The sequence below is a fragment of the Xiphias gladius genome, chromosome 17, assembly GCF_016859285.1.
Source record: "Xiphias gladius isolate SHS-SW01 ecotype Sanya breed wild chromosome 17, ASM1685928v1, whole genome shotgun sequence".
Classification (NCBI taxonomy): domain Eukaryota; kingdom Metazoa; phylum Chordata; class Actinopteri; order Istiophoriformes; family Xiphiidae; genus Xiphias; species Xiphias gladius.
The window spans coordinates 16,181,457-16,198,356 of NC_053416.1; the positions used below are offsets into that span (position 1 = coordinate 16,181,457).

At 39.4% G+C, this 16,900-nt stretch overlaps 2 protein-coding genes across 8 annotated transcripts; one reads left to right on the forward strand and one right to left on the reverse strand.

Annotated features, from left to right (window-relative positions):
* Window positions 1–401: 401 nt before the first annotated feature.
* On the reverse strand, window positions 402–12,262 carry brd8a (bromodomain containing 8a). 7 transcript variants are annotated; one of them, XM_040151330.1, is made up of 20 exons: window positions 12,215–12,262; window positions 11,195–11,291; window positions 10,714–10,783; window positions 10,542–10,591; window positions 10,275–10,397; window positions 10,072–10,152; window positions 9,872–9,936; window positions 9,435–9,577; window positions 8,934–9,125; window positions 7,501–7,591; window positions 6,880–7,029; window positions 6,165–6,271; window positions 5,399–5,879; window positions 5,235–5,278; window positions 4,831–5,099; window positions 4,510–4,602; window positions 4,323–4,391; window positions 3,787–4,069; window positions 2,078–2,122; window positions 403–1,804 (listed from the first exon to the last, which is right to left on the reverse strand). In XM_040151330.1, exons 1-20 carry the CDS (start codon window positions 12,234–12,236, stop codon window positions 1,745–1,747), a joined length of 2,535 nt encoding a protein of 844 aa, XP_040007264.1. In that variant the 5' UTR covers window positions 12,237–12,262; the 3' UTR covers window positions 403–1,744. The 7 variants fall into 7 exon arrangements, 6 of the variants coding, with proteins under 6 accessions (XP_040007268.1, XP_040007264.1, XP_040007267.1 ...); XM_040151333.1 differs by lacking the exon at window positions 12,215–12,262 and adding an exon at window positions 11,983–12,111; XM_040151329.1 differs by lacking the exon at window positions 12,215–12,262 and adding an exon at window positions 11,725–12,111 and having other exon boundaries at window positions 404–1,804.
* On the forward strand, window positions 9,446–16,620 carry gng8 (guanine nucleotide binding protein (G protein), gamma 8). The gene is made up of 3 exons (XM_040151335.1): window positions 9,446–9,459; window positions 15,910–15,994; window positions 16,492–16,620. Exons 1-3 carry the CDS (start codon window positions 9,446–9,448, stop codon window positions 16,618–16,620), a joined length of 228 nt encoding a protein of 75 aa, XP_040007269.1.
* Window positions 16,621–16,900: the final 280 nt, after the last annotated feature.

The following is a 16,900-nucleotide window of genomic DNA, read 5'->3' on the forward strand; positions in this document are numbered from 1 at the left end:
CTAGCATGGTCACCTCTTTACTCCTCATGTTGACAGACACATGCACCTCAATCTAAACGGTAACACTCAACTCTCATTCCACTCTGAGCCATGTGTGGGGTTGTGTCCAATTACTTTTGAACACTTGCAAGTTGGGCACTATGTGTTAAAAGGGTGGTATCTCCCACACAGTTCTTTCAATAATGTAAACCTATTCAAATTGATGCTCTGACTTGGCACTTTAATGTAGTAGCCATTATAATACTTTGGGTCTGGACTGTAGAGGAATATCTGTTTATCCTTTCACTTTGCAAAGACAGTGGAAGTGGTCATAGCGAAACATGAACACAATGTATTTGCAAGTTCAAAAGAAATGAGTGAGGACAAAGTGGTAGTTGACAACAGCAAGAATGAGGCATCATTAGGTGGCATCCTGTAAATGAGTTGGCTCTGTTTCAGTAAAAGCTATGAATGAGTTTTATTGATCAGCATCAACATGACTGGACAGAACCCAAATGCAAAATCCTTCATTATTATTGGTCCTACACCAGAGTGGCGGCTTGGTGGAAGATGCTGTGTCCCCTCTGTGTGTAGGCAGCACTATGGAACAACAGGTCAGAGAAGTTATATGAAACACAACAGTGATAACTTATTTCTCTTGTAATGCTCACATAACATAACTCTTAACAGCTTTGGTCAATGTGGCCACCGCAGCTTCAACAGATTTTTTTAACCCAATCCTGAGAAAACCTGCAAGCTTCTGCACTGACGTACTTGTGACACTGATTTAAACATTAGTCCCACAAATTAGGCAAAGCAGACTTTTATACTTAAAAAAAGGATATAAAATGTCAACCACTGAAGTTCCCCAAAGGAAGATGAGGCCTTTTTTTCACTTAAAATCAGTTCTTAAACACAAGTTAGGTTGCAGCAGTTACTACTGTGGTGTGCTTTCAGTTGGCACTGTGGAAATTTTTTTTGCAAATCCAAGTTTAACAAAATAGGTTGGGGGCTCTTTATACTGTTTTATTGTTTTAACATTTTTAAGTCCACAAAACAAATTTTTAAACATGACACTTTTACAAAAACACTGAAAACGACAAGAGTATGCATGGGGGTACTGTTTCACAGGATGTGTACCATAGATAAAATCAATTCATCACAACATTTGAAAGTTTTTAAAATTGAAAAAACTAAAAAAAAACAAAACAAAAACTCAAATGATTTCATACCAGCAATGAAAATGTTTCTGTTTGAAATAAGTATGTGACCCCCTGATCATTCAGTTTTTGGGCTCAGACTATCAGAAATTAGATTAATCAATCTCTTTGGCCTCTGGTTTTACATATGATCAAAATCAAGCACACTAATCTGGAGTTCAACCAGGCCCTCTGTAAGGTTCATTTCAGCCCATTTGTAGGCTAGGAGTAACTGTTATCTTCAGTTATATAACCTGATGAAATTCAGAGCAGGCTAAGTGATCTGCAGCTACTTCTATGGAAGGTTTGACCTAGTCTTTGTGAATGTGCCATTGTAATCTGGGATTATACCATATGTAATCCACGTCTGTATGGCTGTCTCAGAGGAAATGATCTTCTCCACATTACAATCTACCCATTTAATCTAGAGTGCAAATAAAGGTTAGACTGCACATTATGCAGAGTGAGAATCTGTGCAACTGACAGAGAATATGTTCAGTCTTGTGGTATCACACCTTTCACTACAGCTCAGGGACAGTGTCAGACAAAATTTTCACACTGTACGTTCATTTCTTCATCTTGAGGTCAGCTTCTATGGCACAACGGCGCCCTCTGGTGCCTCCATCCTACAGTCAAAGACAGGAAAGAACAACCTATTAGACCACATTTAGTCTTCACTCAAAGTATTTGACTGAACCAACACTTAACAAGTTGTGCTTCAAGATATTAAAGTCACATACTGTATGACTTAGCCAATTATCATATTCGAGTTCAGCTCTATATGAATGAGTTTTGTTCTTTGAGTTGATATATACAACATCAGTGTTTTTTATTCTGCTTGCTTCAGGAAAATAAGACAAGAAAGAGAAAGGTTTAAAGGCCGCAGGATGGGTACTTACAAAAAGAGAAAGGAGGAAGGCAGGAGAAGACATGGAGACAGTGTCCTGTAAGAGGAAAATGATCCACATCAGAGCTGTGACTCAAAAGTGTATTGGGAGTCTCAAGAGGAAGCAAAATAATGCCAAGAAAGACGCAACACAGTATATATACAGCACAAGGAAAGGTTGAAGTGAGCTTTAAGAGAAAGGCAATTAGAACACTTTTTCCCATAAATGGGCCTATTTCTATGTGGACATTTCAACTGTTTACTATTTAATTCCTCACTGCACTGCAATTGCACTACTTATACACATTATTTTTTAAGGAACATGTCAGTATGTTTAGCTCTTTAAGTACATTCAACATGTACTACAGACATATATTTTTGTCAACCATTTTTCAAAGCATAGCATGAAGTTTTACAATCATCTCCTATCTTCCAGTCAACTACTGGTTTTATTTAACATAAGTACACTATGAAAATCTGCTTCAGATAGGTAATTTGTCATCAAAGTATTGAGGAGTATGCTGTTACTACTTCACCAGCTTTCGGCAAAGAATTTTTATCAGGATGGTCTACAGAATGTGTAAAAAATTTAAATATTCACTTAGCCTTATTTTGTTTTGTCAAAGTTACATTATTATCTCCGCCAAGGAGGTTATGTTTTCACCCATGTCTGCTTGTTTGTTGGTTTATTTGTCAGCAGGATCACGCAAAAAGTACTGAACTGATTTGCACCAAACTTGATGGAGGGATGGGACATGGGCCAGGGAAGAGCCCATTAAAGTTTGGTGTGAATCCTATTATCACTTTCTTTAACATTGTGAGATAAAGTTGTTTTTTTTTTGACATAATTGTCAAAATTTGGCCTTGGTGGAAGTATGACACTCTACTGCCATAGTAGTCTAGTGCCATTCTAGTTGAGGTATGGTTATGTAGGTGTTTTGAAAATATGCTCTATGTTTCTGTTCCAGCAAAACCAACATCAACATTAGCAGTTCTTCACTCAGACTCATTATCATGCAAAAATAATGTGTGGAAAAAAAACATAGAGGTGACTAAATATTAAATGTAATCATCAGGACATTTAACTGCAGGTTCATTTTCATACTGATGTGAAATTAATCGAAAAAAATAGCTTTCTTGAAGGTAGAATATACTTCCTGTATGCTTTGGTAAATAGTTGTCAGTAATGTTCTTAACATTATTGCATTATTACATTAATGCCTACCATTTTCCAAAGCATAACATACAGTATGTTTTAAAATAGAATTCTTGCTTTCCAGTCAACCACTGGCTGAAACTTGTTTAAAATACACACAGAGCACCGTCTTGTCTTTTTCCAGTTAGCTTTCTACAGTAATGTCTTCAAATACTTAACTGATGTCTGAAAAGTCAAAGCCATTAGAAGAACAATAATGGACCTGTGGACATTGTGGAAAAGCCTGGGAAATTGGCGGATTCTAGCAGGAAAAAAAACTGACAGATTATCTACCACAGAAAGGTTTCAAATCTTGGCATCAAACCTCATAGGGTTTTAGCTCTTTTCATAGCATACAAAACCAATGGCTACCTGAAAGGATATTATTCTAAAAACTAATGTCATGCTTTGGAAAATGGCCAGCAGATCTAGTTTAGCATCACTTTCTTCTACCTTTAAGTCAGCCTGTTGTCTCACCCTTGTCTCTTCTTCTGTACTCTGCTTTTGTCAAAATTCTAGTGAAGCACCTTGTCAGTGGAGTCCTGTTTGCGTGTGCTCTCACGGCCCCTCAGACTCTTGGCGCTGATACCAGACTCTGAAGTTTCCATGATGAGCTGGGTAGCTAGAAACTGCTGAATCTGCTCCAGGACATCACGCTGCATCTCGAGAGCCATGTGGTACACGTCGTGATCCAGGCTGTTGTACATGACTGCGTTCTGAAACATCAGCATGATGTCCCTCTGGAACTCAGCGGTGGTCCGTATCAAACCAGTCTCAATGTTCTTTTTTATGGTGGCCAAGTCCATGGGCCTGTAGAGGAGACAGACAGAGAGGGGGTTAGGGTGATAAGACGGTACAGTCTGTGTGATCGAAGGTGCTGATGAGGGCTTCTGATTGGTGAATGTCAATAATCCAGAGTCATCCAGCAAAATTTGGCCTTAGTGTCTGAAAAGTTGATATTTTTGTGATGTGAGATGAATATGACTAGCAACCACTATAAAAACGGTTAGTGAAAGGCAAATAGCCATAAAATATGACCATAACAAAAATATCCTGTGCTTACCTGTGCACTATACTGTGATATCCAGGTGCAATTTCATCTGTTACTGGCTGTAGGAAGACATTTGCATACCTACAACAGGTTGACATAAATAACATGTTTCAGTACTGATACAAAGAATTAAAAAATGAAAGTATATGAAAGGCTGCGCATCAGTGGCTAGTGTTACTGTTACGAGTCATATTCTGACCTGTGATTGGCCGCTGCACGCCACACCAGCATAATGGCTTTCTTCCAGATCTTGTGAGCCTGTAGTGCCTCCAGGTCCTCACTGCACACAGAACTGCACAATAACAGAATGTAGAAAGGATTGAAGTACAAACCGAAAGGTCATAAGGAAAGTATTATCAAGCAGAGCCTAACCTGCAGCATGACACAGTGAGAAATTCATGTTACTAGTTGACAGAAATGAAAAACAACATCATCATTAACAACAAACATCATTAGCACCATCTCTCACAAGTGACAGTTTGTTACCATGCTGTGTGCGCCTGAATGTGTTTTCACTCACAACTGCGATGAGGCAGGGCTGCTGGGGATGGAGTCTGCGGTTGTATGGAGCTGCAGAGACGAGGAAGCCGTGTGGAGGCTGTATCCATCCTCACTCTCACTGGCCGCAGGTTCTAGCTCCATCTCACCATCTGGCTCTGAAAAGAATCCCTCCACCCCATCACCCTCCTCTTCTCCACACACTTCTGGCCTGTTGACTTCATTGTCCACTTTGGTCCCTGAAGCATTCTCTCTTCGCACAACACTTATTCCATTCTCTGCCTTCATCTCCTACAAAGATGGAGAAAAATGCAGAGAGACTCAAACAAAGCTTACAGTACAGGAATACTGTGGAGCTATGCTCCCAGCATTTCAGTACAGCAATTACAAGCATCATGTTTGCTCTGTCCTTGTTGGGTGCTTTACCTTGTGATGCCTTTCTCTCAGTGGGATATCTTCTAATAACGAGTCTGCCAAGATAGTAAGGATGAATAATAAGAAGGGAACTGTTGTGTAAAAATGTATAATTGCACGTAAACTGCACATTATGAAGCAAGTGAATTATGATATTTATGCATGGGTGTGCATACCTCCATGGGATTTATTAGATCTTTGCTGTGCCCACTGCTCACTCTCGCATTTTATGGTGACATCCAATGAAATTTGTCTTTTCGAGTGCACCACCTCTCCAGTCTCTCTCACCGCCTCAGGCCGTGAAGGTGCTCCAGTGTGGCAGTGCTCCAAACTCTTTGAGTTATATGGGGATGAGGAGGTACGGGGAACGCTCCTTAGTCCCATGGGGAATGCTGCAAGACAGTTATCTTGACTGTTGCACAGAGAGGAGAGTGTGTTTGAAGTCTCATCTTGAACTTCTAACACTTCTGTCTTCCTCTCCATGCTACAGCGTAGCGATGAGGACTGTGGGACCCCTGTGGGGAGTGTGGGGTGAGAGTCGTGGGGCTGGAAAGGCCCAGCCTCCCAGGCACCAGACAGAGCATGGCCATTCTCCTCACACAGGGACAGAGCAGCCTCCACTGCAGCTGCATCGAAAGCCTCTGCTGCATCATCTGCCTGTGGAAGAAGAGATATGACTCTGCATCTCAAAGAATACTTTTTTTTTTTTTTCTCAAAACATGGGTCGTACTTTTAGAGATCACCATGTCACCAAATCTCAGCAGTGATGTTGGTGAGTGAACTGTTGTCACAACTCACTAGATTAATGACCAAAATGAAAATAGTCAGATTGGAAAAGAATTTAATTCATGTAAAACCCCAAACGGGTGTCATAAATGTTTAGTTTATCCACAACTGATCTCTGTGCTGTGAAAATCTATAGTACTTCTCGCCCTTTTGCACCTTGTCTTCGATGATGGCGATAATGTCCCCCACCGTCTTCAGGTCCAGCTCATCTCCAATGTAGGACACAGTCACATCCTCCACACTGAGCCCTGACACCTTATCCTCTGCAGAGAGAGACAGAGCCATCGTATCCACCTCTGCACACATACAACAACTGTTCCACTTTTTTTTCGAGATACAGTTTTTAACTAGTAATTGTAGCAGTTTGTAAAAGCAATTGTTTTTTTAATATCTATTTCACAGCTTACTCAGCTCAAGTATTATCATTAGCTTTGGTTTAAATTTTAACCACAACCAATTTGTACTCTGGTTTGGTTTTACCTCGGTAAACATATATCTGTATCCTTTAGTTCATTAAATATTCACAAAAGGTGTTAGTATACTTCAGTTATTAAGTATCACAAGTATGTATTCACATCCCTCTGATGTATGAAATTGTGTAAAAATAGCTGGAGTTTGGGAATATTCGTAACAGAAGACACATAGTTTCTCATGCTTGTGCCACTTTTCTGACATTACACAGCAATTTGATCTCTAATAGTTATAGCTAAAACATTATATTACATATTTCCTACCTTTAGAGGAAATGGCAAACAAACAAGGTCTGAAATTGCATTCTGCATCTACAAAGCAGATAACATCAGTGATGTGGAGAGGTTTAGCCTGTGGATTGAGCACTGAGTGGTTTGGATATGGGTCAAAGTGGACAGACCTGTAATGGCTGAGGCAGTAGAGTCAACATGAAGGGGAATGGCAGTAGAGAGCGGAGCACTGGAGGCTGAGTCTGCACTGACCATGAAACCTAATGGGGCAGAAAACTGGGTGGGACCTGCTTCCAGGAGACGAGACAACATCGGGGCACCTGCCATGCAAACATTCATACCGACACATTAACACACATCCTGGAGAGTGCAGACAAAGCAGCGTAGGCTTTCAGCTAGCCAATGTATGAGCGAACAGTTTAGACAACAGTAGCATGCTTATATAGAAAGCATACATACATTTAGGATTGAAGGAGTAAAATTAAAAATTTAACACATGTTCCTACAATAAAGATAGAATTCTTATGAATTGTATTGAATCCTCTTGAACTTTTTTGTGCCAAAGAAGACTCTACTAAATACTGTCTTTACTGGAATGAAATCTTATGCACAAGATTATTATCTTATGCGAGTATTTTCTGAGACATTTGTTTTCACTTTAACATGAAATTTCCTTTGATTAGTACCAAGGAAAGGAACTGTATACACTGTGATTCAGTGTTGAAAAAAAAACAAGCATGCATAACTCAAATCATTATCAATAATGATTAAAAATCACACAGGATCTGTACCTGTTGCCTGAGAGAGAGGCTGACTAGGCGACGCCAGCTGCAAGTCATGTGCTGCGGTCATATTACCCGTGGACACATCACCCTCACCTATCTGGGATATATACACATTCAAGCATGTCAAACGTTTTACATGTATTTTGTGTGTTTTCTTGCACATAAAGTGCACATCCAGTATTATTATTCATCCAGTCTGTATTAAAAAAAAAATCAGAAATTTTGTTGCTGATTCTCACATGGTGATCCATTACAGTATGTCAAAGTGAATTTTGTATGTACACTGCATTATTTTATAAATAACGCAAATCTAAAACTAAATGTCTGAATATTTTGTTATTTCTGCAATTTGACTGGAATCCCTGTATGTATGTCTATACAGCAGGCCCTACAGACAGCATTGCAAGTCAGAACAAAAACATTTCCAGAGGAATGTGAGGAGACAAAGATCTAGTAAAGGATACACTTATTCTGACTTGTTGGGATTTCACAAGAGCATAGTAGGTTTCATCAAATAAAAAAGAAAAAAAAAGAAACAAGCCAGAGAATACCAGGAGGTAACTGTCAGCAACCATTCAAGAGGAACCTTGGTCAGGGACTGATTGAATGACAACTCCTCGGCTGCAATGGAAAATCATGCCATACAGGAACCACTGATGACATATGACAAAAGGCCTTGAGGTACAAGAGGAAGCAAACCAGGTAGCAAAAGCCAGCTACCCTCAGTTTGCCAAGAAATAGCCTGAGAAACTGAGAGGAAAAACATTTAGCAGTAAAATTAATTATATTTAGTGATACGTTAACTGTCAAATGGTACTTTTTTTTCTTCAACTCGTTTCGAGAAAGCGAGGCAAAATTGTTTCCTGACTGAATGCACTGTGTCAAGGGAATAGCAACAACTCCTGTTTCCAAACACAGGAAACTTGTAAAGGATAGGCTTCAGACTACTTACGACCAAAGACAGAAGTACAATCGAGCATATTCTGAACACTGCAATGGCTACAAACAGAAATATGAATGACCTTGTGTAGCACAGCCTAAGACAACACCTGAACTCCTTTCAAAATGGAGAGGATTCGACTGAAGACAGCTACACAAATGTGTACCCCATCCAACTTTACAGAGCTTGAGTAAATCTAAAATATCCAAACACTTAGATGTCCCGGGTGAAAACAAGCTGGGTGTTAAAAAATCCAACAATATTTCTTTGTTCCAAATGAAAATACATTTGCATGACTAAAATCTCAATACCACTGGAAAAACACACTACAGCTACCAAAACCACGAAACAGACTGGAAGACATAATGATTAAATATTTCCCAAATGCACAGCAACTCTACGAATGATGAGATGAAGATGGGATGCCCCTGCAGACTTGAACATATTAATTACAGAGATTGGAACTGTTGGCATAATACAGTAATTCCTCTCAACATACCAGTCTGGAATTTGATGCCAAGATACTGCCTTTCTTCAGTAACTCGGACAGGAGTGGAGATGGTGGTGGTGTGGCTTTCTGGCACAGGAGTTTCTTTTGGGCGGGGTCATCCAGAAGGGACCCGTTGCTGATGTCGTCATTTCCAAGTTCAGTAGATTCAGCAAATGTCATTAACCTGGCTGATCCTGAAGCCTAGATACAGAAGGAGGGAAGCCTGATGTCATACTGCCATAACATACCAGGAATGCTTTCATAGATTAACCTGTAATCAATTCTGTTAAGTATCTATAATGTGTTTCTGCCTCCTCCCAGGGATTGGTCAGAAATATTCGATCCCTCTCCGAGGGATAATTAATAGTTACAGAAATACCAATTCCTAACATAAGCATTACACCCACTAAAAATACCAACAAACTTTTTGTTTTTAAATGTTCCAAGAGGAGGTATGATTGTTGAAAAGTAGGGCAGAGCTTCAATACTTTTGAACCTTCAGAGACTTACATTCTTTGTGGATGCAAGATCCAGTGTCAAGCTCTCGAGTGGGTCACCTGGTGAGAACTCCTGGCTTGGGGAGCTACAGCCTGACGGCGAATGCATGGTGACACCGGGCACTCGCTTAGGTGTGCTCTTTGCCACCTGTCTGGCTGGAGGAGGGAGGGGCAGCCAAGAGAGGAGGTTCTTATCAGTCACACAAAAGCTGATGTTCGGCTCCTCAACTAGTTATTTTTCCTGTGCAATTTTTATCAAGTACATTTTTTAACAGTAATATAGCAAAAGCTACTTTCAACTGAGGGTAGATAAAGGATAATGTCTGCAGCAAGCAGGCCAACACATTGTAGATCAACACTTCAAATGAACTATTTTACTTACTTCACACTTAACTGGAGCATAATTCTGTATTTCCCCCCCAAAATACCCCTTAAAAGCGAAGGAAATACCCTGATAAGCAGCATCTGTGTTTTTTCTTTTTAACTCTGCTTCATCATCCTGCAGTTTCTTCTTCCTGACAGACACACATGAGATCATTTAATTTTGCACATTATTAGAGAGAAACTAATGTCTAAGCTTTACAAAGGAAAAAACCGATTAGCTGTATCATTTTGTAAACAGGTCAGAAAGAAAGTTTGTTGCTTCTTACTGCAGAATCTCTTCCCATAACTCTTCTAGTTTGGAATCTAGATGTCCTGCGTGAATCAGTTCAGCCTCTCTCTTCAGCTTCCTATGAAAACAGCACCCCATCAACCAATCTCACTGACTGCGGTTTATAATGCAACTACTTTTTTTGTATGTTTTCACAATGATGGTGACGTATTCATTCTTTTAAAAGCTATGCTTGTATACCTGTGCTTCTCCTGTGTTTCTTTGATCAACTTTTTTAGTTCATCGATCCTCTCGGCTGTCAACCTGCGTACTATCACATCCTCCACTGTCTCCACCAATTCACCTTTCTCACCACGCTTCCTCCTGAGGTTACAGACAAAGGCATTATTAGTTTAAGGCATCGTTACCTGGCATAAACTGTTAATGCATGTGTCAAACAGTATAAAGCTATTTAATCTATTTTGGCTTGCAAAGACTGCTTGGGGTAAGATTCACTTATGTGCTCACTTTGGGGCTTCTGTTGTTTCCAGGAGTTCAGAGTACTTGGAGGCACAGTGCTGTGAGGAGCCAAAGGAGAATCAAGGACAACAGGACAAAATAATAATGTGGCAACCTACTGCAATGACTGTGAATTTGGTCCTTGTGTTCTGCAGTTGAGTGAGCTCGGATTTTGTCATACCTTTTGAGAGAACCAGTCAGGTGGTCGCCCAGGTTCTGCAAATGGTTTGATGGCTCGACTGACAGATACCCTGTTTGGATGAAGAAATGTTGTAAGATGACCCAAGAAGAAACACACATTAAATAATCCACAGCAGCCTACTGCTGTTGTCCTGGTTTATTATAGTCTTAAAACCATTTTTTTATTCCCAGTCTAAATTCCTCTAAATCTTTTTTGTCTTTTTTTTTTATTTGTAATTTCATGCAAAATCTCAGTGGACAGTATGCCAGTCCATCATAGGGTTAATACAAACATACTTTTTATACACTGCCATATAGATTGTGACGTCTGACAATTTCAGTATATTCATACATGTTCAAACTAAAAAATGATTGCATATGACTATATCATAGACCTATGACACTTCAAATTTTGCACACAACAAAGAATTATTTTTGCCGGCTTTAGACTAAAGTGGCAAAAATGGAAGAGAATACAATACCAGTTCTGGTCTCCACTCTTCATGACAGATGTGGCCAAACACAGCTTCTCCCTCACTGACCATGGCTCTGTTGGTCCAATGATAAGCAGCTTGTGTTCTACAGATGTGGTGGAAGATGGACAAAAAAATGGCATATACTTATAGTTACATAAAACGCCTATATGTCATGCATGTTCAACTGATTGCCTGCCACCGTTTTCAGTCCCGGTATCGACAGTATTGTTAATCACTTGAAGCTTCAGTTTTATGCCACCTAAAGCTGCCCACCGTGCCAGCAATGGAAACATAAATGCCTGGAATCAGCACACAAAAAGCATTTCGTTTATACTGCTGGTGGTAAACAGTAACCACCAACACTTGGGTAAACGGAGCGGTCAACTCGTGATAACAGCGTTTAATCCTTGCAGGCTCCCCTGCAGGCACCGGAGGCTGCCACGCAGGAAGTTAGTGGTGGTAACACCGACAGTACGACACACTAAGCGCTAACGGATAGCATGTCATGACATTCGCTATGCACCGATGTTACTCACTTCCAACCCCGTTTGCCATCTTACTGTCATCCCGACATCTCATACATCTTGGTAGTTAAAAACCCAGCAATTAATCACGCTGGCGAGTTCCTTAAACGATGGCTAGACATAAGAAGATGGACGTTAACATCAGTGAATGTTACGTTAAGGATGTTGAGGCTTTCGGGATTTTTCTTTTTAGCTAGCACGCCGAATCACCGTTGTCCGTTAAAGTCACAGTCTTATGTGTCTTTGATAACTTAAGGATTAACTAGCTACCTCGAATGCTATATAGGGCTTTCTTTGTTTAAGAGTCGCAAAAATGGTTTGATTTGGCGTTAACCTCAACAGAGTCTATGCTACCAGGTAACAGCCAGACGAGAAAATTTAGCTTAATGCAGTCACTAGTTATTTATCACTGTAGCTAGCAGCGAACTGTTCGTACACGCCCACCACCACAGTAAAGATGGTACAACCCTGGGTGCTGTTGAATATTCTTAACTTAGCTAACTTAGCTTGTATTTGAGTTTCATGCAAACACGGCCCTTTTTCTTGTGGCTGTAGAACAGAAATAACGGTAATAGTACAGACCTTTTTTTTTTTTTTTTTTTTTTTTACCCTAGAGAGTATTTGATGTCACTTTTGTGGTTAGGCTAAAACAGCTGAGTGAAAAAACCGGACAACTTCTGTGAATACTTCAGTTGTTTACTGAACAACTAAGTTATAATTCACATCTAGTATTATTACATTACATGCAGAAAAATTATACAACAATTGGTGTGTGGGTATTATAAATTAACTACAGCCAGTTACATGTAAAATGCATTATATTGAATATTTAAAAGGCCAAACAACTCAAACAAAGAAATGAAATTAAGTGCCGTTTACTTTCTTATCACTGCGTCATAATAAGTTACAAAACCGTTAAAAGCACATTTATTTCAGTTTTTTACCTTTAATAACGAAATTCTTCGTTTTTCATTATGAAAGGACTTTCCCAAGTCACAAAGAATGCAAAATGAAGATAACAGTATTTCCAGTAACCACCTGTAAATTCTGTTTAAACAATGCTGGTGAGTCTGTCACACAGACTAGAAAAACTGGTTTGTGACCAGTATAATGTGGCAAAAAAAAAATAATCAACCACGACATCCAGGTGAACCAGGCTCTCTGGGTTGTTTTGACATGAATAGCTTTGGCTTAGCTTTAAATGTTGTCTCAGTATGAAATATGTCTACATTTGCCACCTTTACAGTTTTATGAAATTGGGACACTACAACTGTTGTAGAGGTGCCTTCTCTTTTCTGTTATGTAATCCCACAATATAATTTCATGTGTAGCCAAAGGGCTACACAAGAATTATGCCAAAATAGATAGTTCTTCTTTAAAAGTTCTGCTTACACCACTGTTGTTTTATGTAGATCTACTAATAAAGCAGTAAACCTTTATGATCTCTTGCTTTCTCTTGCTTACAGTCAAATTTCCTTCAGTTAATGTTACAAATGAAAATAAAAGCCATTACAAAACCATTGTTCGGTAGAACTGTTTTGGGTAAAGCAGACTGAAAAACATGAACCATCTCAAGTATCTCTGTGAGAGATACCCACTGTGAGCAGACAGACCGGAGCTGAATTTCATGAAGACAATTTGCAGTTGACAAGGAGATGAGGAGCTAGGCCTAAGCTCCCTACATAATCATTAAAATATGTACAGCATATTTTTGATCCTGCAGCTATTCAAATATACTGTATGTTTGTCAGTTGCTATACACTTTGTAACTCTAGTGTTGATGAGATAGGTGGACACGCTACCCTTCTCTCCCTTCTCTCTGGTTTCACTGATCCTATGATGTAGCGTCTGTCAAAAATGATGTTAGTTGTTATGCTATGCAGCATATATGTTGTTACATATGCTGCTGGTTGGCTGGATGATTAGAGTTTATATTTGTCAAGAACAGGCAACAATATTAAGTTCTTCCTAAGGAGAACAACAAAATCTGAACATTCCCTGCTGGAAATATGCAACACAACACATATAAAATGATACTTTTGGGCCCTTGGTGACAGGGGTCATATGGTCCCGTATCTTCCTCAGAAAGAGGCCAATTACAACAGGGAAACAAATGTTAATGAGGCACTTGACATTTAACTCAATAACACTGCTACTTTGCCCCCTGCTAGCGTGTGGACTAACTGTCAGCTCTACAGGAAAGACTGGCAGCCTTGTAGATGATAGATAGCTTCACCATGAGACAAATACTGTAATACTGTTGTAAAACTCACACCTCGACAGAAACTCAGTAACTTACCTTGCAAGCTTACTATTGCTGTTCTTGTGTATGTTTTTAAGGAAAGAATTAGACTCTTGAAATATTTGTTTGGAGCTTGATAAGACTTTCATTGTTTCTACCACACACACCCTCTTGAAAGACATTAGCATATTATCTGTTTATTGTACCTTTAGAGTGCTTACTATTGATATACTGTAAAACTGCATAATACTCACAATGCTCAATTTAACTTTGTCAGAGAAACACTCACAGGTTTCATTTGGCCTACAGCTAAAACCTGAAACACATGAAGTACAACACGACAGAAAAGAAGAAATATAGCCAAAGATTATTTTCCTTTCTGTATCAGAACACACCTTGTTGATGTTCAACATATGTCTGTCCCTTTGTAGAGACTGAGCCTATTAAACCGTCCAAAATCTGCTCTTTTTCACTCTTTTTGTACAGGCATGAGGAGCATTTTTATCTAACTGCTCAAAGCAGTGATGAGGACTTTTTTTTTTAATTCTAACATCCAGCTGTGCCACACAATAAACATAGTAATAAAATTGTTATAAATACTGCCTATTCATTATGTGGTGCTCTTAGGATGAAACAATCCCATTGAGCCTATAATGAATGCCCTTGATACATGCATATCTAAGTTTCAAAGATCTGATGTTTGCCTAAGGATTAATTCCAAACCAGAAAATTAATTATAGTCATGAAAAACAACATTGCCTATTCTCTCGAGAGCTTCTTCATAACAGTCTAATGCCTTTGCAAGTTGTTGTCGGTTATGACAAACATTTCTCTACATTTAATACACTATTAAGTATTTAAAGCTAATTAGTGTGTAGGCTTTTTTTATTTATTTAAAAAACGACATTTTAGTGTTCCATCTTCGAACACAAGCTCCTCCATTATCTCAGGTAAGCGAGTGATGGAGACTCAGGAGATGAAGGTCACACCGCATGTTGCCTTTAACTGCTGCACTGAGCCCATCCTGGGGGCAGAACCAGAGCTAATTATTTGAAGGAGGGAACCTACTGAAGCCTCCCTCCTCATCTTTGCCATTAATATCACTTCACTTGTTACTGTAAGTTGGTGTGGAGGACCCTATTGAAGACAAGTGGACTTTCATTCCGGGAGCCCAACCGGTGCTGTCGGTCCAGTGGTGAGTGATATTGTGAATTATTATGAGTTAGGATAAATCTTGAGAAACTTCACAATTTTAAAAAAAAATCTACTTTTGTACAGATGCCTGGAAACATCTTATATCATCATCATATGTCTTTACATTATCTCTGCATGTGTGCATGTATTTGCAGCATATTTTACAAGTTTGAAGTCCATTGGTATGTAGAAATGATTCGTATCGATAGAACTGACGAATGAATTTCAAACTCACAGATCCTGACAAATAAATTAAGGCTGTTGACTAATGATGCTTTTCATGTACTGCCCTCTAAGAGGCTCAGCGGGATGAATCTCTTGCATCAGTCTATGCCTGCAACTGAGCAACATAATAGCAGTGGGAAGATAGCACTCATAGCAGCTCCACATCTGCAGTTTATGACCAACATACTGTGCAAGAGCAACAAGTTAATGTTAATGTTAGGTGTATTTACATTCTCAGCTGGTGGATGCCACCCCATGGGGAGGGCTGCTCTGCCTCCCCTCCCCTGCCCTCCTCCTTTGAGACCCTCCCTGTGCCACTTGCAGCTGAGACCCAGGGAGCAGAATTAACAAGCAAATTGAAACAGACTAACCATGGCCGAGATACCTCCAGTAATTTGCCACGCACTGTGTGATCATGTTTGTAATTTTTCCCCCACCTGTTTTCTTTATCCTGGATGTGTACCGTAATTTCTTGTCTGAAAACTCAACACTTGACGTTTTGCAGCAGGCTGGCTGACTTTAGTGGGAAGGGGCAGGATGTCGAACAACATGGCCAAGATTGCAGATGCTCGAAAGACGGTAGAACAATTGAAACTGGAGGTCAACATAGAGAGGATGATGGTGAGTCGGCACATCATTGAAGTACACAGCCCAGCAACTAATGAAATGTTTAGCAGATATTGCTTTAGATTGATGCCATATCTTGTGTTTCAATATGGAGAACTAAAGTCTAAATAAATGTTTCAAAGTAATTTACTTTCATAGACGAGCATCTATTTTCAAACTATTTTAACTAACTATTTTTAAACTTGTACCTTCTGAAAAGCTCTGCATATTTACCAGGTAGCTTATCATGTGTGGAAACATAAACTTTCCAACTAGTACAATCCCAATTTTTGAACCATCAGACCCCTTCAGTCAATTAAAACCTTGCTCCCACTCCATAACCGATATCACGTTTTAAGAGGAAATACATCAAATTAAGGAAGTCAGGTGTGCTTTGGGTTTTCATTAATCAATGGTAAAAATAAATAAATATGATTAAGTATGATTTTTTTATCCTCTTATCCTCCCCTCCTTGACCCACAGATGCACTTTAACGCAGCCTTTTTGTACAGGTATCTAAAGCAGCAGCTGATTTGATGGCCTACTGTGAAGCTCACGCCAAAGAGGACCCCCTGGTGACACCAGTGCCTTCCTCTGAAAACCCATTTCGAGAGAAGAAATTATTCTGTGTAATACTATGACATGCACCAGACAAACGTCTAGGCATTAACACCTGTAGCTGTTTTAATGTGTGAATTCAGTGTCAACTTAGATGACAAACACAATAAAAAAACAAACCCTTTTTTTTTTACAGCAAGTTGCTCTTTGTGGTGACTGCTGGAGGAATGATTATCATTTAAATACGATAATGACAACAATAAAGATTTATTGGAAATGGGTGCAAAGTTCATTTACACAGGCCTGTGCTGCTGCTTTTCCTTGTGCAAACAGTTTACATATTAACTCATTAGTATATGAAAG